At 36.7% G+C, this 27,904-nt stretch overlaps 1 protein-coding gene across 1 annotated transcript in view; it reads right to left on the reverse strand.

Moving 5' to 3' along the window:
• Positions 1-833: 833 nt before the first annotated feature.
• The window catches only part of RBMS1 (RNA binding motif single stranded interacting protein 1), a gene marked incomplete in the record, with an annotated part of 226,083 nt that continues 199,012 nt past the window's right edge, over positions 834-27,904 (reverse strand). The window contains 10 exon segments of the mRNA XM_072418233.1: positions 834-3,748; positions 8,735-8,821; positions 9,868-9,948; positions 12,973-13,080; positions 17,701-17,751; positions 19,586-19,676; positions 20,505-20,551; positions 21,921-22,027; positions 25,745-25,824; positions 26,293-26,450. Of these exon segments, the coding sequence (XP_072274334.1) occupies positions 8,744-8,821; positions 9,868-9,948; positions 12,973-13,080; positions 17,701-17,751; positions 19,586-19,676; positions 20,505-20,551; positions 21,921-22,027; positions 25,745-25,824; positions 26,293-26,450 (801 nt within the window).

Consider the following 27,904-nt stretch of genomic DNA (forward strand, 5'->3'; position numbering starts at 1 on the left):
AAATTTACACTAGTAAATACACGAATGGCAAAAAAAAAAAAAAAAATCTATGATGTATTAATGAAAATAGAGCTGCATTTATCCTTATCTTTGATATATGTATGGCGTTTGGGTTTTAAACTATTTTTTATATCTAGTATAGTGCTGTAGGCTTATCATCAAACACTTGACAATGCATTTAATGCCTTATTCTGTATAGAATTAAAAATCCTATTGCGGTGGACACACACACACACATATATACATATACACTAAATGGGAGAAACTGAAACACGTGTATTTATATGTGGTGGGTATGGTAGGAAAAAGAGGCAGGATATGATGTGGTTACTATAGTTTATAGGAGGTTCCTCGGAGTGTGAGCAAACATTTTGCCTGTGAGTTAAATCTGAATATTACAATGTGTTAAACATGGCAATAATGCAACTTTCAAGTGAGATAAAACTCCTGCAAGGCCCCCGAAACTGGTGTGATGTGTTGGTAAGCTACATTTCCTAGTAAAGAATTTCTATGAATCTGATGGATTGCCTATTCTCATATATCTTGTGCATCCAGGTGGATCATTTTGCCATGTATATCAGTATTTCTGTGGATTCATGCTATGAAAGGCTTTATGGGTTTAACAATTTTATTTGTATTATGAAAAATATCAATTTAAGTCAATCAAATGGTTATATATCAAATCTAATTTGTTTAGCTTCCAATAAATTTTTTTGTCCCGGTGTATATGAATAAAAATCATATTTTGTAAATCTGATAATTCTGTATTTAACGGAGTAAAAGCCATGAACAGGTACTAAACTGAACAAAAAATAACAAAAACACAAAACCAATTCATCTTTTGTATCTTTTTTTATTCAAAAGTTTTCAAAAGAAACAAAACAGAAAAAGCTAACAATCTAATCAAATTTACAGTTCAAAAATTTTTATTTTGGCGTTTAACAATAACTACAGAGTTGTCTTGAACCGGACAAATAAGTTACCACTGGCAAGTTTGTGGCACTAGTAAAACAAAAATAAAAAAATTAACTCTCTTGATCATATAGATATCTCTATGAAAATCTTTTTTCAATCTGTACAAAAGGTCTTTCTTCATAAATTAATTTTATTTTTATAATTTAATGGCTGTCTACTATGTGATGTTTAACTGATTATTTTTATGTACAGAGGTTATGTTTTAATGTTCCAAATCTTACCCAGACACAAAGTATGGCACATTGTTCAGACACCTGCAGCAGTGATTAAAATCCCCTTTTATTAGAACTAAATGAATTGAATTAAAACAACAGAGATTTGAGTTTTAATAAGATTTTTAGAGTTCAGAATTAATTCAATAGAGGAGGACTACCTGCATGTCTGAACTTCTATGTCTTTACTGCTGAAGGGGCTGTTTGAACATCCATAATAATAAACCACACACCTCAAGCAGCAAAGGTGTTCAATTAAAGCAATTATATTCCAGGGAGCTTTGAACCAATTATACCACAACTTTTGTTGAATTCCTCTGCAAAAAAATAAAATAAAAAAAGAAGAACAAAAACACTTCTCATGAATATGTATTTTTTTTTTACTAAAATCTAAACTCAGAGCAGCAATTACTTTTGAAACTATGAAATCTCACTGCTGTCTAAAAATCAAATACATGCAGATTATTACTAAATACTTAATATAGTAAAAAAAAAAAATATGAAAAAATGAAATAAAAAGTAACAATAAAACTGCTTAGCCCTAGCTCCAGCTAGGAGGATTTGGTCGGAGGAAACAGGCAATGCCAGCAACCTGTCCCAATAAAAAAGGAAATAAAGTTTTGAGGTAGATAACTGATCACACTGCTGACCAGGCGAGTACACAGTTTTGGAAGACAACAAAATTCTTTTCTTTTACATATGCAATTAGAATAAAAACAGCCATAATATAAGCAGTGATCAATCTAATGTGTTAATAAAAAAATATATATAAAAGGAAACAAAAATGCTGTATTTGACCAATCAGGAATTTCATAGTTTCAAAAAGGTGTTTTTATTTTTATTTTTTCGTTACAATTAATACTTGTAGTGATGATGTGAAGTGTGGCACTGCTTGGATCCAAGTCTTCCTTCATGCTTTTGATATTGTGTCCATACATTTACTAAAACTATTTAAAAAAAATGCAAATGTACAAAAAAAGGCACATTCTCCTAACCGCAAACTGGTCCGGCAAAAATAAAGAATACAGAAAAAAATCACGCTGAGAATAATCTGGAAGATTGGTTACTGGCTCTTTGTTCTTTGGTAAAGTTACCTTTAAAAGTGCCCAGTCTTTTTTTTTATTTTCTTTTATTATTTTCACCTAATGGAGAGCGAGTACCCAATGTACTGACAAATTCCACTTATATCTCAGCTTATTTCTTTAAAGTCCTTTAGCTTTTTGCCATGTTGCTGTAACAGCACTTTTTGTTTGCAAGGTTTGAGCACAATCAACTAAAGTACTATCATTAATTGTATAAAGAAACAACCAAAACAGAGGAAAAAAAACAAAACAAGAAAAACACATTCGCTGACAAATCCCCTATCCCAATTCCTATATTCTACATACACTAAAACATCAAGTTAATCTGAAAAAAAAAAAAAAAAAATAAAGCAAAACAGTTTTTACATTGCATCTTACAGCAGATTTCCTAAAATCGCTTAGACTACCAGAGCAAATTGTTGGCATAAGGCCTTACAAACAACTGATTCTATTAAAACATCCCTCCCTCCCCATCAGAAAATGTGTTTCACACAAAACATTTTCCCGCCTCCCCGCCCGCCCAACATATTTTTTTTTTCACTACCATACACATTACGTGAAAAGAAATTCATTAAAAACATCTACTACACATTAAAAAGCCAGATTTTCAGCAATTTTATTAACTACCTTTTAGAAGCCCTATGCTGCTGTTTTACAAGGCAAAACCGACCAGCTTACCTGGTCAAAGCAATCTACACTTTTTTTTTGTTTTTTTTCTAGTAATTGCGTGGAGGAAAAAAAAGCTACAGCATTAAAAGTTTTTAAGGCAAATTGGAATTCATTGGAAAAAGATAAGACACTTCACGCTATGAGAAAAAAATTACAAGGAGTCAGAAAACGGACAGCAACTGCAACACGGCACTACAGCAACACTCACACACTGCAAGCACGGAGGCATCACATTAAAATGCCTTCTTGTTGGAATCAGAACATTGAGAAACCAGCGATTTTTTTTTTTTATAGTTTTGCAATTATTTTTTTCGCTGGCCAGTAAAATGGTTAACCTTCAAAGAAAAGAAAAGGGGAAAAAAAAAGAACAAAAGAATCCCAAGTCCTTACAAATTTATCAATGAAAGTTCCATACAAAACAAAACAAAACAAAAAAAAAGGAAAAAAAGAAAAGAAAAAAAATAACACAAAAATTGTCTGTCATGCACGTATCCTCATACAAATAGCCACCTGTGCATATCCAGAGAAAAGCCTGTAGTCTGTCTCTTTTTGTGTTATATTACTAGATAAAAATTTCCATAATAAAATAAACCTGTTCAGGGGAACAGACACTAGATGAATTGAAGGTTTTTATGCACTTCATAGAACTTATAGCAAAAATAGTTTGAGTTGATTTTGTTATAAATAATGTTTTTTTTTTCCCAAGAACCTGTGCAAAACTGTCAATTCATAAAGCACGATTGTTCAGAAAAATCCATGATTGTTTAAGCATCTGAACTTCATTTCCCCCAATCAAGGTCATCACTCCATCTGTGAGAAAGAGAGAAAGAAAAAATTATTAATTCCAAATTTTTGTTTTCTGTCTTTTCAAGCAATATTTTTTTTTAAGGCCAATATTTTGTTATTTTTTTAAGTTATTTTTTTGCACCGTAATTATCATTTATTGTAAAAGCATTAATACTATAATAAAAAAAAAAAATTACCACCAATAAATTGTGCAGACAATATAAAAGGAAATAAATGCCATTCCACCAGACAAGGAAAATCAGTAAAAACAATTGTACAATTTTAGGTCTCTGATAAATGTTTACTAATTGTTAAAAAATGTATACTTTTTGCAATAAGTTCCTGCAGATTTTGAATTTACACAACCTTTAAGTGCAATGATGTGTAGCTGCTGCAGTGTTTTCAACCCCAATTTAAGGACACATAGAAAAATTAAGGAAACACAGGGATGTTGTATGTATAGACATGATCAGAAAAGCCGATGACATGGTGAATGTCTGCTTTAGCAATTGCAATGACGTAGGTGTGTCACTAGGTGGTGCAGTAGTTAAATTCTTCCAGTCACTACTCTTGCTGAGATTTAAGTAAATGAGTAATTTCCACCCTAGTTTCCTCTTTCACGTCAAATGCCAGGTTAGTCTTGCAGGAGAGCTTTGCTCATTCTTACCATTTAAGCACTTCATTACTAATGAACTGACAAGTGACCCGATGACCAAAGTGAGTGCTATCAATTTTGCATCAAACGGTAACATATGCAGACCCCATTAATAGCATTCTGATAAATTTCTTCAATCAAAAGATTCCTATGTTATCATGCAGCTACTACGGTAATTAAGTTTAGTTTTAATTTTATGTGTAAAACAAGCAGAATATATGGCTTTTGCTGCTGTTTATTACAAATTCAAAACCATCCAATATTAGGAAAAATTAGCATGTCCACAGCCATCAGTAAGCAATCATTATTCTGACTTTACTAAACCCCTGTAAGGTTTAATCTCACTGTTCTCTTTTTATGTGCTTGATCTTTGCATTGCCTGGGTATAATATCAACCTTTGATTATTAATATGATTATATATTATTATTATTATTAATAAACAGGATTTATATAGCACCAACATATTACGCAGCGCTGTACAATAAATAGGGGTTGCAAATGACAGACGAATACAGTCAGTGACACAGGAGGAAAGGGCCCTGCCCTGAAGAGCTTGCTATAGTTTAGGAGACAAACCTAATAAATGTATATTGTACTTTTTTTTTTAATTGAGAAATATTTAAAGAGTTCCTACTTTCTGTAAAAGCAACAGGTGTTAGGATCTTAAAATATAAGTTGTCATGCCATAAATTCAGAGCTGTACAGTGTGTTGTGTACATTCCCTGCTTTCCCAAGAAGTCTAGTAAACCCTCCTTGTTCTTTTCTTGGGACAACACAAAGATCAGTGATTATGTTTCAGAGATGGAAGTGTTTCAGCAAATTAGCAAAAGAAAACCAAATGTGAATAATTTGATTTTACGTTTGTCAGAGTAGCTGGAATAGGAAACGCCCTAATAAAAACAATGGCATAAGCACATACATAAAAAATTAGATCAATATAATGTACTGAATATTTTTTATTGCTTAAAACATTAAACCTAATTTTTATTGAGTCATGCTATATGCTCCAAATAAATAGTAATGAAGGATGTTTAAAAAACAAAAAAACATTATTAATTTAGGAACCTTTCAATCATATGGCAACCTATAAACTTCTAGTTGTTATTCTAGCTGGGTTCACAAATAAAAGCTGACACTGGATTGGTTGTAACTGATGATACTTTCAGTTTATTATACGGTATGCTTAGATTTCGTTAACATCTGGAGCCCATTGATTCATAAAGAAATTAATGGCTTTCAAAGTCTGCTAATTAAGATATTCTTTGAATCTATGGATGAGTCACCCCCAATTAAATTTAGAAGCCAATATCGAAGTGTGGGCCACAGTGTGACCTTCCAAGGTTCTGTATAACAGCACATCAGCAGACCGACCCACCTCTGTCCCTAATACCGATGCTTGGTCCCAGATCCACCTCTCCATCTCTATCTCAAAACATCAGGTAGCATATGGTACATTCAGACCCAGACATGGTTTGTTAAAATGTAATTTCCAATAAGGTAAAATATTATTTGGGTGCAGACAAATAGAAAAAGATCAATGTCCCACCTATGTTTATGTTAGTCGCCCTAGAAGAAAAATCCTTATCCTGTATTGCTCTGCACTAAGGACCGTGGTTGTTCCTTGTGAGAGCAACAGCCCTCTCAGCAGAGTTATCACCCCACCCCGTCATCGGACCTAATGCCCCCCAAGTCAGCAATCAGTGCGCTCCTCAGCATCTATGTACACTTTGATTACATTTTTTCAGTAGTACAGTAAAGCTTCAATGGTACTGGTAAGGTCATTATTATAGACTGTTCATCTAGTAGGAAGCACCTTGATGTATTTTGCTAATACAACCTAATCATAAATGTACTTGTCAAGACACTTTATATAACAATGCAGTCTATAACACAATACCACATCTCGATGCCTACAGGGTTCCATGTGTGGTCCATATTTTGGATTAGCCAAGAGTTGTATTTGCATAATTAAGTGCCAGCCTTTATTGCAATTTTGGAAATAAATGCTACATGCTGGCACCTGTAAAATCTGTGATAGGAGTCCTCACAGTGTTTCTTTTTAACAGAAAACAGTTTCAATGGCTCTAAACAATCCCCAGAGTAATAGCAGTGTTGTGTGTGTAAACACAGTGTTGCCATTGTGACTGAATCTGCCTAGAAGACGGTATGCACCCATCAAAGCCATAGGCATTCCAGCTATGCTAAATCTCTGTATGAACTCACCTGACCTGTCCTCATCTCAGTGACAGCTACTACTAAATAAATACAATTCATTCAGGGCTGCTACACCCAAGGGCTGACAACAGGCTTACAGCTAATATGTTAAAAAGGAAATGTAAAAAGACAACCCTTGCCCCGTTTTGTTGAGAAATTCCTGATTACGTTGATTGTTAAAGGAACGGTTCTTTCAACAATGATATTTTGGAGCAGTGAGCTTAGTAAAAGTAACTGTGCCCTTTTAGCTATAGAGTCTCCTTTGCCATCAAAATTGAGTTTAAAAAACCCAATCCAAGAGCAAGAAAAGGCGGGTAGACCTTGACAACGTCAGTGTGGAGATCTCTACATTGGTGGCAGAGCTCTAGATGGCAATGCCCAGAAACCATGTCCCATGCAGAGCTCCAAGTGGCAATGCCCAGAATCCATGTCCTATGCAGAGCTCCAAGTGGCAATGCCCAGAATCCATGTCCTATGCAGAGCTCCAAGTGGCAATGCCCAGAATCCATGTCATATGCAGAGCTCTAAGTGGCAATGCCCAGAAACCACGTCCCTTGCAGAGCTCTAAGTGGCAATGCACAGAAACCACATCCCTTGCAGAGCTCTAAGTGGCAATGCCCAGAAACCACATCCCATGCAGAGCTCTAAGTGGCAATGCCCAGAATCCATGTCCTATGCAGAGCTCTAGATGGCAATGCCCAGAATCCATGTCCCATGCAGAGCTCTAGATGGCAATGCCCAGAACTCTAGATGGCAATGCCCAGATTCCATGTCCTATGCAGAGCTCTAGATGGCAATGCCCAGAATCCATGTCCTATACAGATCTCTAGATGGCAATGCCCAGATTCCATGTCCTATGCAGAGCTCTAGATGGCAATGCCCAGAAACCATGTCCCATGTAGAGCTCTAAGTGGCAATGCCCAGGATCCATGTCCTAGGCAGCGCTACAGGTGTTAATGCCCAGAATCCAGGCCCCATCCAGTAAAATGACAAAGCACAAGGACTTAGGTTGCTCAGACTTTTGAGTAATCATACAACATAGGTACAAGCCTCACAGCCATAACAATGTCTACTTTATCAGATGATTATTTTTTCTATACATTTGTGTTACTAAATCTTGGCTCTTTACTATTCAGATATATAAAGCTTTTTATATTTATTAATATTATTAATAATATTAATTAATAATAATAGCATAAAAATCAATTAAATAAAATTAGTGTATTTCAGTTTTAAGTGTTCCTACAACAAATATAAATATTGCAGTCTACCAGTCGTTCAATGTAGAAGTTGCATTCCACTTTTTGTTGTTAGGCTTATTAGGGATGATTTTCCTAAAGTGACCAGAGCTAATAGCACTGCTAGGGATTTTAGTACAGCTGAAGCATTTTGGGGAACTCACTACATAACATTATCAGCTTTTAGGATTTCTGGTTGGATCATCAAGAGTTTGGGGTTTTATCTAAGTCAGATTCTTTCTACTTACCAGTTTTGACTCTATGATGCTCGACTATGGAGCCTATTTATATAAGGGTGGTGGCAATTATTACTCCCTATTTACCTCCCTTCTTTCCAGCTTGCCTTTTTAGCTTCATTTATAGAATTTACTGCCTTGTAAATCAACAGGATTGGCTAGTTTGCTCTCTTATCTAGGTGAAAATTTTTATTACCTCTGGATACATGTTAACTGCAAATAATTGGGTATTGCCTAAAAACAGAAGATCTGTTGGAAACTAACCACAGACTTGTTGCCTTACAATTGTAACATACAGTAATTATGGGATTTACATTTTACCAATCCTAGAAATCTTGCTGGTCTAGTAAATGGATAGTTCCCTATGTAATGATATGCTGATTTCTGGAATGTTCCCAGGAACACAGAATGTGACTATAGCATACTGCAGCAGCAAATCAGATCATGACGACAACGCATGATTATCTACAAGAAACTTGTCCTTAAGGTTTATATGAAACACTGGAGGGACAGTCATGAAAGGAAGAAAATACTATAATAGAAAATAACAAATGACTAAACACAAAATAAATGAATTCAGAGAATATACTAAATACAATAGTAAATACAAATTGTACCATTTAGTAACTAGTTTGAAGTCTTTAAAATGCATAAATATTCCCTTACCTTTTAGAGTTACTTGTTTTGTTGATAGGTGTATGGAGAATGTTCACTAGACGTCTCTACTGTAACTTGTTGTTGAGCATTGGGTTCCTGGAGGAAATTACACATAATTATTATAGTACTGAGATTGGCAAAATAGGATAGGATACATCCTCCTCCAATATGTTTTTTTTTTTTTTTATTGAGAGGGTTTATGTAAAAGGGCAAATACAGAATATTTTGAGTAAGGATACATTTTTAAATAGAACTCTACCCCCAACTTTTTAGATTATAGGCACTTTAAAGAACGGTTCTATTTTGCCACACTGGGGCGGGGGAAGCTGTAGGCAGGTGGCAGCATGTATATTCAGTAACCACCCAAAGACAACCGGTTGGTTACTGAAAAGTGCTGGTTGGTGCAACCATCTAAAAGGGGCTTGGGAAAACATTGGACTATAAATTTTCTTGATCATATTCATTTTTATAACAATATTTTTTATATATTGTACATGTGTATATTCTCTTTCTATTCCAAGAAGTTTAGTGAGGTGAACGATTGCCAAGTTGAAGCCAAATAGACACATAGAGATTCTAATATTTCCCTAAGAGACAGAACAGTAAAGCATGGTCATTGTACAAAACTACTTCATAAATCATTAGCAAACATAGCTTTCCCCAGCTCTGCACAATAAATAGGCTGACAAGGTAATTTACATTCCAATAAACCTGTCACAAACCTTTTCAATTCACACACAGCAAACCATGAAAAAAAATGCTAAGAAGTTCCTTTTAATGAAAACTACTTGTCAAAATCTTCTTCTGTAAAAGACAACCTTGGGCTGGCCCTCTACTGCATCTAAATTGGTCAGTATGGCAATCCATCATCTTTAATGGCGGTAGGATAGGCGGAGTCAAATTTGACTTTTCCAAGAAAAGCTAAGCTTTACAAACATCATTAGCTGCCTATAACTCAAGATCTCCTGATAATTTTGACATGCTGGTTTTACTGACATAACTTGTATAGCTTATTCTTATGCATCATTTGATGATGTGCTCAGTATGAAATGCTCAGGTTTGTGACCAGATATCTCACTTTGGCATTCAACTCAGGCCTGATCTGTTTGGTTGATGTCAGCACTCAAGACATTAATACTGACCTCCACAGAGACGGCAGCTGTTTGGACGTGTGTGTACTGCGGTATATACGCTCCTTGCATAGCTGTTGTGGCAGGCATATACTAAAAGAAAAAAAAATTAATTTACTTAAAAGATTGTCCCATCCCAAATTAAAATCACCTTTTTCTTTTAAATAAATGATAAGATACTAAATTATAGTGTACAGCAGCCATTGTCAAGAATGGGCCCTCCACAGGTTGCCTTGGGGTTACTTGAGCTGTTGATCAGAGACCTTTTACCAGATGGTGCCTACTTTTTTTTTGTATCCAACACAACTTGGCAGAGCTAGTGGCATGATGGCAACGTTCTTCTTGGCTGTCTGAAAAAGGTGGAATTATGAGCCACCACTTGGTTCACTCAATAATGACCAATGTAAGTGGCATTCTTCTCACCTGAGCCCCCAATTGTTACTTTTTATAGGGGTTTATTTCAAGGGCTCCCCTGAGGAATAAAGGTTGAGAGAAAAACCGGCGTAGTCTATAATCCTTTGGGAATAAGAATTATGGTGGAAATATCACAGTGAAAATACATCTTGTATTTCTCAGTACTGCTATCCAGCAATAGCAGGTTAAGTTGATGGAAGAATGAGGAGTGACAGACCCTGGTGTGATTAAGTACAGTTAAAACTACACTGTGACACCAACACACCCAAAAAAAAGGAAATGCAAAAGGAGTCCCAGGTAGTGAGTTAACAAGTCCGATAATACTTTTAATAATAATATTGCTTTGTTAAGAAGAACATCCAATGAGTTTGGGGGGTTCCAACCACCCTCCATTCTTCAGAACTTAGATGTGTTGATCTGGTGTTGGGGGACTCAATTAGCAGAAAATATGAAATTAATATTTCAATAGACAAAATCTTCATCTGATGGAATGGGAAACGGAGAGCATGGTTCACCATCAGACAACCCGCCCTTAGACATGCCATGCAGCCACTGGCGAGCATATGGTTGCCAGAAGGAGGCTGCAACAATACCGTGAGAGATCAACATCACTGAGATGCAACAAAGGATGTAGAGAAGGTAAAAAAAAATAATTAGCAAACTAACATATTTAACTTAACAACTAATAACAACTTATTTAATTCAGGTCAGTCTGCTTAGATTTAATGCAGGTGGCAAGGATATGCTTCTTGTGAGACACTGCAAGCTATAAACTTCTAGATTTATCAACAGAGCTGTAATTCTTCTGCAGTATGGAATAACAGGTCATTTCGCATTTCTATGCAAAAGCATGAATAACAGTCTAAGGTTATGTAAGAAGACCTATGAATGAAGATGTGACAGCCGAGGCTCCAGCAAATTTATGTCTTGCGACGTAGGAATATTAAAGCATTCAGTCTGTGGGGCTTCGGGAAGACACTACAGCAACTTTTATGAGCCCTTGTTATCTTAACATCTCTGCATCATATAATAACATCATTCACCCACTGCCATTATATACTGGGTGTTGTGCCAGATACCTTTTTGTGCCTGTATGCTTGTGTTACTGAAATGGGTTTGGTGTAAGTTAATTACATGAGTCATAACTAACAGTGGGGGTTCCATTATATGCTTAGGTGTGGTATTTATGCTTTGCCACTCCTTTCTTTTCTCAGCCTGATAAATTATTTTAGCTACTGACAGCTCTTTAACAATCTGACCATTGAAAGATCTCCTTTCCCCTGTACCAATCGAAATAATGCACAAATCCTCTGTACGTGTGTATGTGACTTGCTTAGGGTCTGCTCAACTCGCTGCTGTTTTTGGTACACAGGCAGGTCACTTTTATGCTGATTTAGCACCACCAGCATTCAGCATTAGCTGCTGCTAATGCAGATGGGCATATTTTACATCCTGCCCAGTGTGTTATGCACTGTGCACTTATTTTTTTATGTATTTTGCTGTTTGTCACTGTCACTGGAGTGGTTTGCCACTGGCGATAGAGGGTGAAGTGCTCTGGCCTTATGGTCCAGTGCTTTCCCTTATTGAGAATCTCTTTTTGGGAGAGCTCCCAGCCTGGTGTCTGGTGGTAAGGCTTAGGCCAACCCACAACGAACATGACCTGTCTAATCTCGGTCAGACAGGCTAGCAGGCCTACTTGGCTTCGGCTGGGTGGTCTTAGTACCCAGCCAGTTAGGAGCATTATGCCCCGGGGGGTCTGGGGAACCTGGGTGGCCGTTCCACTTTTGAGGAGGGATTACAACAGTACCCCAAGTGCACGTTTTTTTGTGGTGTGTTTTTGCACATTCACTTTTTTTCCGGGCACCTGGATTCTTGAACCTACTATCAACCACCAGGCTATCACTGCTAGATTATTCAGGAGTTTGCAAATGCCTCTGCAAGTGTCCGCAAAGTGGTGGTTTCTTTTTTTCACAATTTTTTGTAAAAATCACTTGCACAGATGTTTCTAAGCCTTTTGCAAGCAGCATCAAATAATTAATATTAATGACTTTGCCATTTTTGAGTCATCATCTTACTTCAGGGAGTAGATGTTGACCCCCAATAACACCTGGGAAAAGAAAATGGTCCCATACTTCTTATAGAAACACACCAATGTATGGCCCGGGAGAATATTGTAATCTTTGAGAGTAATAAATACTTGTAGGTTTTTCATTACTTAGCACACAGATACTTAACATGAAGAATATATCTGATGCTAGGTCCACTTTAAAGAAATGTGCTTCTAAAGCAACAGCTGAATAAATTATGAATCTGAGGTGCAGTGTGGAGGGTAGGTCTCATTTTGGAAGTTACAAGGAAATCAATCAGCTTCCCATTATCTGCTTTTCTTCCTGAATGTGCATTAAAAAGTCATAAAACATTTAGGGCACAGAGCTATTTCTTCTCTGATCCTCGCTGAGCCAACAGTTATTTCCAGAAAGGGTAAACTTTTGTCATCAACTCCCACCATTCCAGAAATAAACTACCAATCTCTTCAAATATCCCAAGACTGGTTTGTGATGGCTCGCTTACTCCATGCAGCAGTGTTAGCAAGCCCAGTGTAAATGAGCTTATTACACATATCCACAGTGTATGCATGCAATTACCTTGGATACAAAACAAAGCAATTATGTTATGAACTGTCACAATAAGGAGGTCACTTACTGTTCCACTGCTGCTTAATGACAGATGACTCATCTGCTGGGTCAGAGGGCTAATCATTGATGCAGGCTGTAGTGACATGGTATGGTCCATGGAGGGAGTTAAGACTCCCTAAACAAGAAAATAATAGGAAAATTAAAGCACTGTCCACTCCTACACATTTATCACAACACATTCAATAAAAGGAAACTGTATTGTTAGTATTGTAAAATGTATTTTCAGTTGTGTGTTTTAAAGGACTGTTGTAAAATGTCTGTAAAATCACATTTCAAAGATATATTATAAACATGGAATAACAAATGCAACCTTTAGTGCCTTCTTCCTTTAGAAGACAGAGCAATCAACATACCTACAAAACACATTATTGTTCAAACCAGAAAAAGTACAACAGTGCCATTATCTTTAGATAGTCATAGGTCTTTTTCACAAACCATGTTTTTACTCTGTTAAAGTAATGCAATGGCTACTCATGGTTTCACAGTGGTTGACCTGGGCACACTTTTGGAAATCCCTAGCTTTTGGGATTTTTGTTTTACATTTTTGAACTCATTTTCATTCCTTTTTTAAGGTTCTTTACAAAAAGTAAGTAAACATTACATAATGTTTTTGCTTGGCCCTGACCATAAGAAATAAATGAACTAAGTATAAAACTAATACTACACATGGTAGTTTACATTTTTAATTAGTAGCTGCAATGTGATATGATACAGATATCTCAATGGGTGGTACAAAACCTCACCACCTCCAAGATCTGCTATAGCTGTATGTGCCAACACGTGTTACTCACATGCTTTACGCATGCATTTTGGAGGAATGCCCATTTATTATTTCTAACAGTCACTCAAAGTGCATAAAAGAATCAGAATGCAAATGGCCCTAACCCACAGCTGTGCAAAAATCTGTAGACACCTGCATTTTATTGCAATGTCTTTTTTGGCATGTTTGTAATTTGGTATTTGGATGTGTGCTCAGAGTCCATAGTAATTGGGGCATGTAAAAATAATGGTATGCCCATGTTCAATAACGTCTGAGAATTTAGGACATGGTTTTAGTATAGGACAAAATAAAAGGAAATGAAACAATCTGCCTTAGCAAAGATCATAATGAGAGGTAAAACCACTCTAAAATGGCCAAAAAATGGAAACTTAGCAAATAAATTACAGTCCCATCAATTATTGCTCTTTCGCTGCATTCTAAAATGACACAGGGATTCTGACTGGTCACTACAGAATCCCCCGGATTTCATTACTGTAGTCTAAATTCTACAATTTTATTAACAACCTTGTTACCCCTAATGGAATCCCTATGATGTTAACTTCAAAGCACATTTGGTAATGCGTAATACATTACAATCTGTTAAGGTCTATTCAATAGGTCATAACTGAGCAGGTCTGAATAAAATAATAACTCAGCAGGAACACAGCAGAGACCTGCATCCTGTGCTTCATGCGTCAGCCATAGTGATGCAATACTGGGGAAACCCGAATGAAAGAATTCATAATCACAATACTTATTTCAGATACTAAGACCTTTTGTATATAAAAGACGGCTGAATTCCTGGAAACTAGAAATGAAGCAATTTAGTTTAGCTATGTAGTAGTTATATTTATTTTTAATGGCAGCTGGTATAATTTCTGGATTGTATCACCCAATAATAGACATGTTGGCAGGAACAATGCAGATATCTGCAACTTATGCTTTATGTATCAGCCATACTGATGCAATGCTGGGGAAAACCCAGAGGAAAAGGAATTTCATGTTTACATTCCCTATTTCAAGACACACAAAAAAACATTTTGTAGATAGGATTTGTCTTCTATAGGAAAATATAAAATTAAAATATTTAGGTATGTAGTAAATAAAATGTAATGCAGCTATTACAGTTTCAGGATTGCACCTTCATATTAGCTGCTTACAATCTCATGCACAGCACTGCAGTGGTATTTAAACTTGGATAAAAAGGATATTATGTGGGTGAAAGAAACCTTTCCGTTTATTTTGTTTCCTAGAAGAACAAGGGTAGAGTTAAAACCCCTGTCAGCTTTTAGTCATCCATTTGGATGATGTTTCCCTCATTTCCTGTTCCACAGACACAAAGGGAAGTGAAAACAAATTTATAGGATGAGGAAATCTAGACTGCTAACTAGATAATTGCACTCAAAGATTTCTATTCTGGTGACAACAGAGATTTTCCACTATAGTAACTGTGGACACCGGACAAAGGAGGAATTACCTAATCAGGGACACAGACAGCTCCACAACATGACAGAGGTTTAAACCCCCAACCCAAACTTTACAAAAATAGATTTTAATGCAAATTACATGCTTAAAGATGGGACAGCATAGAAAAGGCTTTGTCGGTGTGCTGATGCTAAGACACGGTTGCATTGGCAATCTGTGTTGTCGGACTAATTAGTTTTTTTTTTTGTGCCTTATTAAGTGAATTAAACAAAATATCCAATTTTTTCTGCAGTTCAAAGTTTTCCTGCAGTTCTTCTTTAAATAAATCAAATTCTCTTGCATGTTGCTGGCTGTTTTGTAAGATAATAAATACTGTATCACCCTCCCAAGGCAGACAAAAGAAATGTGCATCTCCCAATATAGCGCTCGTTTGATGAGGTTGTTACATGAAACATTCATAGACCTTTTCAAACAAAGAACATGTGACAATTGGGAAACAGGGCCGCGGGCGCGCTGTGTTCTCTAAGACTTTCCTGCAAGAAGGAAATTGACGAAAGCGTGGTTTGTGGTTACTGAGGCAAAGTAAAAGATACAGATAAGTTGCTAGATCAAAAAAAAAAATGCTATCTTGATTTTTTTTCGGGGAATTACTTTATTATCAAAAGGGAAAAAGTACAGAACCCAGCCTACACTTGACGTCAGTAACAGCTTTTTAAAAAATAAAAAATAAAAGGCTTATTTATTGAAACTAGAAATCTAAAATCTTGATTTTTTTGTTCCGACAATAGAAAATAAAAAGAATCTTTCAAAAAACAGTTGGAAGCTTACTGGTTGCTATGGGAGACCCACTGAGGCCTGCTCAGTTCAATGCATTGTTTCTGTCAGCCATTTTGTGAACCTGTGAGGCCCTAGCAGCTCTAAGTGTAAGGATTCAGGGAAATATTATTTCCCCATAGTAGAGGTCTCAGTAGTGCGTAATGACAAAAACGCTTTAATGTTCTGACAGCGTGAAGAGAATTCATTTCAGACTGTTCAGCCCCAGCGAACGGGCAAAACAGATGTGAGAGTGAAGGGGCCGTGGCTAAATGATAAAATACATGACCAATGTTTACTCAGGAAAGTGTGGTAACAGTTACGAAAGAGAGCGGCCGCACAAATAATGCAGCCTGAGCATATTTATTAGCTTGCAATGTTTTCCAGAATCTGAATCGTTATTCAGACTGGTTTTATACTGCAAGTGTGTGTTAATGGCACTGGTGATACTTTAAGAATAAATATGTTTTTGCAGTCCTTATACATTATTTTAGGAATGCACTAAGTGTGGAGATGAAGTGATTTCCCCTTACTGGACGACTATGTAGGTTTACATATTTGCAATGCATCAATATGCACGTAACTGCATGGAGTTTACAGGTTCTCCCCGTGTCTGCGTGGGTTTCCTCTGGGTACTCCGATTTCCTCCAACATTCCAAAAACATGCAGTAAGGGTATTTGGCTTCCCCTCAAAATTGACCTTTAGACTACATTAATGACATATGATTATGGTAGGGACATTAGATTGTGAGCTCCTTTGAGGGACAGTTAGTGACACGACTATCGACTTTGTAAAGCGCTGCGTAATATGATGGTGCTATATAAATACTGCGTAATAATATTAAAAACTGCAACAAATGGAAATGTCAATTGGAGTACTCTAGCCTTTGCAGCGCTAGGTCTTAGGTTCAAATCTCGGCCAGGACATCTGCATGGAGTTTGCACATTCTTCCAGTGTTTGTGTGGGTTTCCTCCAGGTACTCTGGTTTCCTCCCACATTCCAAAAACATGCAGTTAGATTAATTGGCTTTCCCCTAAAATTGACCTTGGACTGTATTAAAAGAACTGGCCATTGGAATGATTTGAAATTTAAAATGGAAAACGTCTGTGTAGAAATTTTATTACGTAATAAGGAAAAAATAGGCTAGTTAAGATAAAGGTTTGGTTAAGGTTAGATAAGAGACTGAAAGTGGGTTATAATAGTTATTGCAATGCACAAGTAGCATTTAGGCTGTGAATTGGCAGCAAGCATGTAACCACATAACACAGAAACAAAAAAAAAATTCTACTATTGCATCACTTTGTAACTATCTAACTATATAAAAAGTCCCATCAAGCAAGTAATGACATCTGTAAAAATACTGAAGTTGAAATATATATTTAGAAAGAAGTGCTGTGCAAAATCCAAACAAAATGACGATCTAAAATATTGAATTCAAGGATGTATAGAACCCTTTAAAATCAACCTATAGTGAGAGATTTTGGAAGCTGCCATTAATAAACACATTCTAAACAAATGCAGATTCCATGGATGTAAAAGCTGATCGATTTCAGTAGTTTCAGCAACACACCTAAACAAGCATGCAGCCGCTAACTGTTCACTTAGTACAGATTTATGCCACCACCTGATTCAAAAGCTATGAATTACAATTTAAAAGAGGTCTTTGACACAGTGTAGTACACTTCTGTGGCCTTTATGTGTCACTGTTGTTTACTGTGGCATTTAGTAGTACTTACAGCATGCTGCATGATGTAGGGCTGAGGCTGTATCCAGGATGGGCTTGGCACCTGCAAAAAAAATAAATAAAAAAAATAGGTAAGGGTATTGCAGTTTACAGAATACTACTAGTTTTATTGTTAAAATGTAAATGTTAGATCAACTTCTTATACCAACAGCAAATCTCTGTAATCCCGAACATGGGCGGCTTGATTTTTTACAGGTTGTGCTACAGTTTTACATGAGAATGCATTTTATTATTAGCTGTACAAAACATACATCACCGTCCACACCATTCAAGACCTGAAGGGTCCATCAACATTTGGACAAGTCCAGAAGTTATAGAAAAAATAATAGATGTATTGCCAGGAACAAATAATAAAACCAGTAAAAGAACAAACATTTGGAACAAGCAGCTGGTACAGTAAGGCAAATGGATAACTGAAAAATGCAGATGTTCTGAGCAATCAATCAAAATAAATCCCTGATCTGATTTCAGTAATATGATTGATGTATCAGTAAAAGATTTACCAGCATTCCTAATGACACCCACTGCAAGTTTTTGAAGGTGCACATCCCTTGACTTGAGCTACAAGTAACCTTAATCCAATCGTCTTTGCTAACTGATCCCCAAGTTGGTATTCTTAAACTGGTGCAGCATTATCAAGCTGGGTCAGCTGTCCACTGCCCCCCCCCCCTTTTCAGTTTCCCACCCCCAGCCCCCCTTTACTCTTTTTTTTTTTCATACTGTTTGCTCCTTTACCAGTTTTACCAGCTCCATAGTGAACACTGACACATTGTTACTACCCCAGTGTACATCATATGGATACAAGAGCTATATTGCCCCTTAGCCCGTCTCCTCCCAAAAATTGCCCAATTATTACCCACTTTGTGTATTATTCCCTAAATCCTCTTTGCTGAATGTAATTTATTTGAGATTATTTATTTGTTTTTTTCTACTTTGCATGTCATCATTGGCCTTTGCAGTAAACAAGCTTGTACACCGCGCCGTGCCGGCAACAGGCAAAATCCAAGTCTCGTGCAAAAGGAATCCACCTGAACTCCGGGACGGCACCACTGACCACATCAACGTCTGAAAAATATATATTACTGGTGGTCTGTGGTTAGTTTCTGGATCCACATTGGAATTTTTTTTCAGCCTGCCCAAAATACGATGGAAGTTTTTAATTTAAAACCGAAATTGCCATTGTCTAGATGCAAAATGTTCAGGCTGGGATTGACCACATGAATTTCAGGCCAAGTTTTGTGGTTAAGAACACTACCCAGAATTCACAGTCCCACAAAGCTCACATAATGGTAAGCTGTTCATTCTAAGAGCTGACATGTTTATGACTATGGATTGTTTTATTGTGCTCCATTTTGAATTCCTTTATGTTCCGCCATTCCACTGCCCATGTAGGGAAAAGTACAAGACCCACCTAAAGTGTGTGTTTTAAATTTAATTTTTGGATGAAAAAGGTTTAAACCCCTACCAGGCTATTATCAGCAGCTCAGGTTGCAGATCCAACCCATTGTGCCATATGTATATGACCCACTTTGTAATGACTGTGATTGGGCCAGTATTGTGGATTTAGATGCAGAGATCTTTCTACAAAGGTCCCAGTTAGAATCCTCTGTGTATAGGAACAGGATATCTGCATTGATGTAAACCTTGTTTTAAATAAGCTCTTGGCACAAAGAGCTAGAAAACTGAGAAATGATCACACAGTAGACAAAGCAGGAAATGTTTAATGCAGAAAGCATAGCCTTTTAAATTAAAGCAATTAGCATGATAACAGGACCCCTTTCTTCAGTCCTGTCACTTGTGAATTAGTAATTTTGTTTGAATGAACTGTAAAGTTCAATAATTATCCTTCCAGCTGGGTAGTTTTCCCCTTCACTCACCTGGTACGTTGAGACGGGAGATGCGAGATAAGGGGTGATGGAAGTCTGTGTAATCATCCTGTTTGTGGCGATGCTATACGGCGGATAGAACCTGCAATGAAGGAAAAAAGCAGCATATGAGACTGCTGCTGGTGCGACACTACAAACAGGTGTGGTGTTTTTTTTTGTGACCTGTGCTGGTATTGACCATTCAAAGGAATTAAAGCCAATGCACAAAAAAATGAATGAATAACAATAGTTTTATTCCACATTATCAATGAAGAAAAAGAGTAAGGGATCATTTTCTTTTTATAGTGTGCAATAGTAAAATATAGGATTCATTAGTCAATATGGAATATATTAAAAAGAAGCCTTTAGAACCAGGAGCTCTCACCTCTGTTTATTTAGCCCACAAGATACATTTACAACAAACGGAGGTTGTGATTTCATGAGCATATGCTTTAGATACATTTATGAGGACTATTTAATTGCATTGAGTGAATTTTGGTTGGGTATTCTAGGTTTCTGTACTTTATATTTTTGTACAGAGATAGCAGAATTTCCATCAAAGTATTACTCCATTAAGTTAGGTCAAACATGGTCATTCTTTATGTTATGCCATAACAGCCTTTTGCTTTGTTCCAATCTGGCCCCATGTCCGGATTGGTCTCAAATACACATCTGAACCTTCCACTGATCACCACAATCACTACAGCATGACTGCTGAAACTTCAAAGCTTTGCGTATAGGCACTGATATTTTAGGGTGTTGCCCATACCAGCAATGCAAATTCCATTTTTTTTCAGACACCCTCTGAGATATTTGTGTTTTCTAGATCCCAAACCACTGGTTCAGGTAATAGTAGCCCCCACTGTGTGTTCCAGGACAAAACAAACATGAAAGAAAAGATCAGAGTAGGGAAAATCACCTTCTGACATACCCATTTTGAATAGCAGCAGTTGGGTCATAGGTCAATGTCATTCCAGCCTGCAAAGAAAATAAACTTTAAATTAAACTCATGCAGTCTTTATGTAGTCCTTAAAATATAATACAATTTATTAAGCAGACCCAGCATCAGCCTAAATTTTAAAATCAGGGAGATTATGGGGCACTTACTACTACCAGTAAGTGCACATCAGTACTGTGCAGTTCTTCAGAAATACAAGGATACATTGAAACCTTATTTGAGCACAGATCAGTTTGATTACCAGCAACATGTAGATCCCCCTGTCATGAAACAGCTAGTCCTGATAAGACGAGGAATGAATACAACCTTTATATATTCAAATGGTTAAGTACGCACCATTTATTGCACAATATCTGACAAAGAGCCCAACATGCAGTCTTTTTCTAGCGGTACTTCAACATCCACTATCTATGTATATTTATAGTTTATGTCATCCCAGCAAAACCGGCCCAGTGTTATCCTCCCCTTCATAAGAGCCAAGTAAGTGTCGTCACACAGCCTAAACTCACAGTGAAATTCTGCACAGAACACAACACAATGTGAGCCTCATTTTATTAGGAACGGAAGACTGCTCACCATTGTAGATCAAGAAGAGAAAGAAGAAACCAATTACGGCAGTTCTACTGCTGCCACGGAAGCACCACAGCTCCACTGTTCAACATAGGCAATGCTATTTGGACCTTGCTTGGTCCCAACAAATTGAAAAATACTCACAAACAAGAAGTCATCAGTGGTAACCCAATGTTCAGCTAGTGCTTTATTCACAACCCAATACAGATGATTCAAAAGAGTAGAGCAGCACACATTTTGTATTAAATGTACTTAGTCATAATTCTTGAATCAACTAGACTACTCCAGTATATATGTAAACTTATAGTCTGTGTGGGGAGCTTGGGATAGCCATTGACCACAAAGTCTTATCCATAATATGTGCCTTATGATGACCATATAGAGAATGGCTACTAAGGATCTCAGCATATTTTACCGCTCTCATTGTCCTCCTTGGGCAGCTGCTTTCTTCTAGATACTCCTCTGGGAAACTTAAACTGGACTCAAACACCAAAAAATGTTTCAATCATTTTTTAGTCTTTGGTTCACTTCCTTTTTTTTTTTCATTTGTGTACACGCATTGCAGTAAATGAGAAGAATAATTGTAAGTGTAAAATCTAAGCCAAGCTGCAAGGCTGTGAAGAGTTCAGTTATGGATATGTGGGTAAATCTCAGGCCAGCAGAATAGGTTGAGTACAAGAGTGAATAACAGTTCCACACACCCATGCCGTGGCTGCTCCAAGCCAAGAACTCTGTGTGTAAATGTGTGTGAGTCATGTTTTTTAGCTAAGCTTCCGTGCACCCACCCCAAAATTGTATGGAAAGACTTACAAGTCTCACCTCCCCCTCTCTCGGCCAAGCTCTTCCATTTTGGACATATTTGTTCTGGGTCTGTCTCTTCTTTTGACCTCCATCGGCAAACTTGCACAGCAATGCTTCTGTGGGAGCTGCAGAAATAGACAATTGTATTAGCAAGTCACAGCAAAAACAAAACAAAAAAACATTTCATCTATTAGAAAAGAGGTATCCTATTTTTTTTTTTTTTTTTATCCCTCACTACTTTTTTTGATGAGAAAACAGAAAGTGGAGTCTTCCCACTATACCCAAAACTTGAAAATGATATTTTTTTAGATTAATTTTAAGTGCTGCTTTTTATAGTTTCATTAGGAACATAAAGATGAACTAAAGTCAGCTGCAGAAGATACAAATTAATGCAGATAGGTTTTTATTAAAAGTTAATTAAATGTATCTTTCAAACTTGTACTAACTAGCCTCTTACAATCCCTGTAGAGAAGTACCTACAGAGAAGTACCTTTCATTTTAGTAAAAGTTCAACTTTAAGCCATGTGCCTGTGGTTCAACTTTTAATACTAAAATATGAATCCACTTAAGCAGAAAAGGATATTTTTTGGTGCAGCTGGTCAATTTTTAAAACTAAAAAGATATCTGCAGCAAACATTAAAGTAGGAAAAGACAACCATTGCCATACAGCAGTACAATGCATTGATTACCCCATGTTCTATATATTACCTACATTACCGGTAGTAACAATTATTCCATTCTACAGACTATGAGTCAGCTAGTACAAGCCCTTCCCCATATGATTACAGCCAAGGAGCACAATATTCTTCTGTTACCTCTATAATTACAACAATCATTGAACATATATCTGTCATTCAATTCCACTTACTATAAAGAATTTGTGATCATACAAATACCTTTTTAATTACAAGTGATTTGTTCAGTAGTACAGCCCAGCTATGACAAAGACTATAACAAATGAATAGAATAGTTTCAAACAAATAAAAATGGCTTATAATGTAGAACATCAACCTACTCCTTAAGTAATAATATATTAGTCATGGTTTTGAGTGTCAGTAAAGGACAGGTGTCTTGACAAAAAAAAAAAAAAAAAAAAAAAAAACGATCTATTGAAGTGAATGGATCTGAATGAAGAAAACGTAAGTAGAACATTTCCTTGCAGCTGCTATTGGCTATTACATGTGTCTAACTTGTGAGTAATAAGTCCCAGCAACTAGAAGTACTCCTACCCTTCCACATTATGTTATTTTACTTGATTTGATCTCATAAGAAATTATTAGGTGTTTGATTTGTATAAAAGAAGAACAAAGTAACTGATTTTGAAAAGCACCCAGAGTGATAGGTGAGGTGGTATATTTATACACATACGTACACATACACCAATATATGTTAATTTACATTCAGTTAATTAGCAAAAGGGATTTCAAGTATTACAAAAAATGTACATTTATCGTTCACCAAATGTAGATCTAAAAATTGTGGGTTAAAAATGCCATTACAGAGATTCCCCATACTACTGATGAGTTCATCAAGTAGACTGCTGTTCTCTTTGGGGCTAATTTAAAGCTTGCGGCCCAGTGTTATGCTGTCCCTGATTTCTACTTTTCAGCTGACATGTTTGGTATCAGTAGAGCAATCTTGAAATGCTCCCTGTATACCTGCTGTGTATTGTGCCAGGAAAGCACAGAGCTTCTCAGCAAAACTAATTATTCCATTTTATCTGGTCTCAGTTCAGTTCTGATTCTACAATGGCCTTGAGCAAGCTCATTTCCCAACAAAGGTCTACAAAATAGGATGTTTGCATCCTATCCGAGATACAGCATTACAATTAACTTATTTTATCATTTAACCTTTTTAATATTAGCTTTTTGAGCTACTATTTAGGGTCAATTTATGATTTCTGTATTGTTTTTATGCTTTTTCAATTTTTGTTTGGTGCTTAAACTCTGGAGGTATATAAGCTATATATTCATTGGCTGGTGTTTGTTGTAAATTGTTTTATGTATTTATGAAGCTGATGATGCTCCAAAAATGAACAGCAGCATTTTAAAATATTAGAAAATTGTACATTTGTGCAAAGAGATGCAGACACAAAGTATATGCACGTAAGTTTGCATGCACAAGCCTATCCATGTACCAGTATGGGTGCCTAAGTAGTCGGAAGCCAAGTGCTAGCACTCTCACATGGGATGACGAGAAGCAAGCCACATGCCCCTCCAGTTTTCAACCTTGGTGTGGAGACAGATTGTCCTAATTGGACATTGTAAATACAGTGAGAAGACTCACAAAGTTTAGGAAGATATCATGACTAATGTGTAAACTGCAACTAAAAATTGTGCAATTCCCCCATCAAAGTGAAATATCCCCAAGTGCATTTCATAGCTTTGTGATCCTAATAGAACAGATTATTCTTTATCAGAGTGATGAAACGCCAATAGTGATTATATCAAACGCAGAGCAGTAATAGAAGGGTGTTTCTCTGAGGTCTTCCTGAGAAATCAAACAGCTCATAAATTACCCCCAGTACATGCTGTAATTACTGACAGTCCAGAGCTTTATCTAGGAGGCTGAATCACATATAATTGCATTAATTTATAAATCACTCACCCTGTGACTCACACACCTGAGAAATACATATTAAAGGTATTAGAGTCAGTGACATCAAAAAGGGTTGTTAAAATCAATGTATTTTTGTTAGACATTCTAAACAGCATATAAGGATTCTAAAATGACAAAGCCACTTTCTTCATAAAAGAAAGCTCCATTCAGAGGAGATTGGGTGAGGGTGGGTAGAATGTGCAATGTGTGCATATTATATACATTACCATCTGAAGATAAAACTTTTTTTTTGTAACTATATTTTACTCTTGAGTATCCTTTGACAGCCACCATACACCCCTCACTCTCCAAGTCATTCCCATATGCAAACCCATGACACTATATATGCTCCTCAGACTCCCACTTAACCTGGTCTGCTGCCTCCCAGTGTTGTGTTCTCAAGCATGCATAAAAATGGGGTAAAATGTGGAATTGAGGGCTATTGCTCCTGGCTGCCACTAGAGGGTACTGATCGGAGACTTCCTCTGACCTAGAGGAGTAGCCCCTCTTCCAATAAATCTCTCAATAAATAGCGGCATCTACGATGAGCTATTTAAAAAAATAAGCTATTTAAAAAAACTCAAAACTTCATACTGACAATTTGTTTTCAGCTGCAGGGACAAATTTAATACTAGGGAAGATATACTTATGCCCTAGTAAGGTGGACCAAATGTCAATGTGCAAAGAACAGTTACTCAAAATGACCAATCAGATATTGCTTTTCATCTGTCATGATTAGGAAGACACATGAAAGAAGTTTACGCCAAGTTCTTTAGCCCCATGGTGGCATGGAATGGAAAGAATCTCTGCTTTTATGTTTGTCAGCTTTGCAGCACTGATTGAAAGATAAGGTGAAAACAAAAGTTCAGGTTTATGCAAACAGCAGTATGTTAAAGCAGCTTAGCAGCTGATATGCCCGAGTTTCCGGAGCAATACTGCATTCTAGGAATTAAAAACTATAAGAATGTCTTTTTATTCATCTGCATGATATCTGATCTGCAAGTCATAGGACCTTTGTAAAGGAATTTAAAGGACTTGCACATTTTTTTTAAACGCCAGGTCCTGTTCATGGTTGCCATCATTTTACAATTCAAAGGGCATTTCAATTGGGTTACCTGTGAAATATCATTAGCAAGAGATAAAGTAGACCTAGCATCAGCACTCGGTACTAGACAGACTATCTTGATCAGTTACTTTAGGCATGCAAGACAATAATTCTGTGCAAGAAAATCAAATGTACCAACCTGAAACACCAGGAAGAGTTTTAATAAACTTTCCATTAAAATGATTGATAACTGCTTCACATTTCTCTGTTGATTCCATCCTGAAAATGGGAGAAAGGAAAAATTAACACCATCTAGTTTACTGAAAATCGTTTTACAGTAAAATATAAAGTCCTTCTCCTCTACAGTTTTAAGCTACGCCTGGAAGGTTTGGCAAAATGGACTAGTTCTGCAGAAGGGGAGGATGGGGCTTACATTGGAATCTGATCATGGTTCACCTCTGAGGACACTGTAGTTACTAAGGTGCCATGGATCAAACTACCAAGATGTAGACATCCAGACAGTTAGGAGGGAAAAAAACATAATATACTTATAAAGCTTAACCTAAACCGAACATCTAATTCATAAGCACCAAATCCTCACAGCCCTGCATTGAATGCATCAGGACTAGATTAAAAAAAAAAATAAACAACATCTTTTCGGCATTACAAACAGTTGAGCAAAAGTGGTTTCCGTATTATCAACAAGAGGTGAACTGCCACCATAAATACAGTGTCCATAAAACTCACCTTGCAAATCCAACTCCACGACTGGTGCCACTGGAATCACGAAGTATCCTTGTCGATATCACCTGTCCAAATGGTTTCAGCATATTTTCAAGCTCTTGTTCATCCATGGACAATGGCAAATTAGATATATACAAGTTTGTTGGGTCTTGTTCTTGTTGCTTAAAACAAACAAATAAGTAAGGAGTAAGGATTAGAGTTCTGCCAAAGGATATATATATATATATACAAATGAACAGTGTTCTCCCCAGCCCCTTTTAGCTGGGCGCACCACCCGACACTTTTCAGTAACCACCCGGCTGTTTTTATGTGGCTACTGAAGAGTTGTATCACAATACAGGGGATGCCACCCGCCTACAATTTCTTCCCACCCGACTCAAAAAATTTCCTGGGTTGAGCACTGAATGAAGGTTTCAAATTCTGCAACAACCTCCGACTTATCAGAACCACACAAAGCAGAGTTAAAATATACATACACAAATACACACACACACACAAACTATTTATACACTCCTCCACCAGATGCCAGTTTATACAATAATACATATAAGAATGGGTGCCAATGCCAATTGCAAGTGACGCATGTATCTCCTGCTTAGTATTGTCATGATTTTATTTAATATACACATTTGAGGATTTTCCATCTGTTGCCAATCTGTATGTCAGACAAGCACAATTCAAACCTTGCTGAAAGACTGCAGAGATAAAAATCAATTACATCCACAGACTAGATTCTTTTCAGTCTGAGCTGCCCAGCTGACATGCATTGAGAGAGAGCAACTATGTGGCACACTAGTAGGTAATGAACAACCGCTGCTGTACTAATATATAGAATTACAGAACTTTACAAAAAAACACACATTTGTGGTACATAAAACACAAACAAGATAATTTGTTAGAATTAGTCTAAAACAAACTGATTGGAAGAATTCCCAAAATAGGATTTAAAGGGATGGCCATAAAGGAGAGCAAGCAGTAGACAGCTTTGACTTAACAGTGAACTTAAGTAAACACCTGGAAATATGACAATATCTGAAACATGGGAGAATCATCAGCATTGAAGGCCTTTATAGCTCAGAGATGCACTTGATACGTATATGGATTTTTGCTACAGCTGAGAGAACCACACATTAGAGTTGAAATACCGATGTCAATGCTGGCTGGAGAAAATTTAAGTGGAATACTTGGTCCCGAGAAGCTAGCTCACAGAGCTCACTAGCTAGCTCACAGAGAAGCTTATTTTTTACAGGTTTAGAAATGACACACATAAGATAATAGGGAGCTGTGAACAAGTGTAGTAATAGGAGATACAGTACATCAGGACACACATTCCAGGTATATGCACTGCAATGAGAAAGCAATGGCTGCAATATGTGTCCAGTAGTGTGAACTAATAGACAACAATGTCTTAATTCTGATGTTGGTAATGGTATGTAATAGTTTTGGATTATTAACTGTTTTTATTATACTCTTAGGCTTAATCTCTAATGCTTTTGAGCACACTTCAGGCTGATTAAAAATGAAAACATGGTATGCTTTAGCTTTGCCTAAATTTCAGAACACAAAGAAACACGGGAAAACTTGGCTTTCAGATAGGACAAAGCAGTCTGTGTTA

This window comes from Pyxicephalus adspersus, chromosome 7 (assembly GCF_032062135.1).
Source record: "Pyxicephalus adspersus chromosome 7, UCB_Pads_2.0, whole genome shotgun sequence".
In the NCBI taxonomy this organism is placed as follows: Eukaryota; Metazoa; Chordata; class Amphibia; order Anura; family Pyxicephalidae; genus Pyxicephalus; species Pyxicephalus adspersus.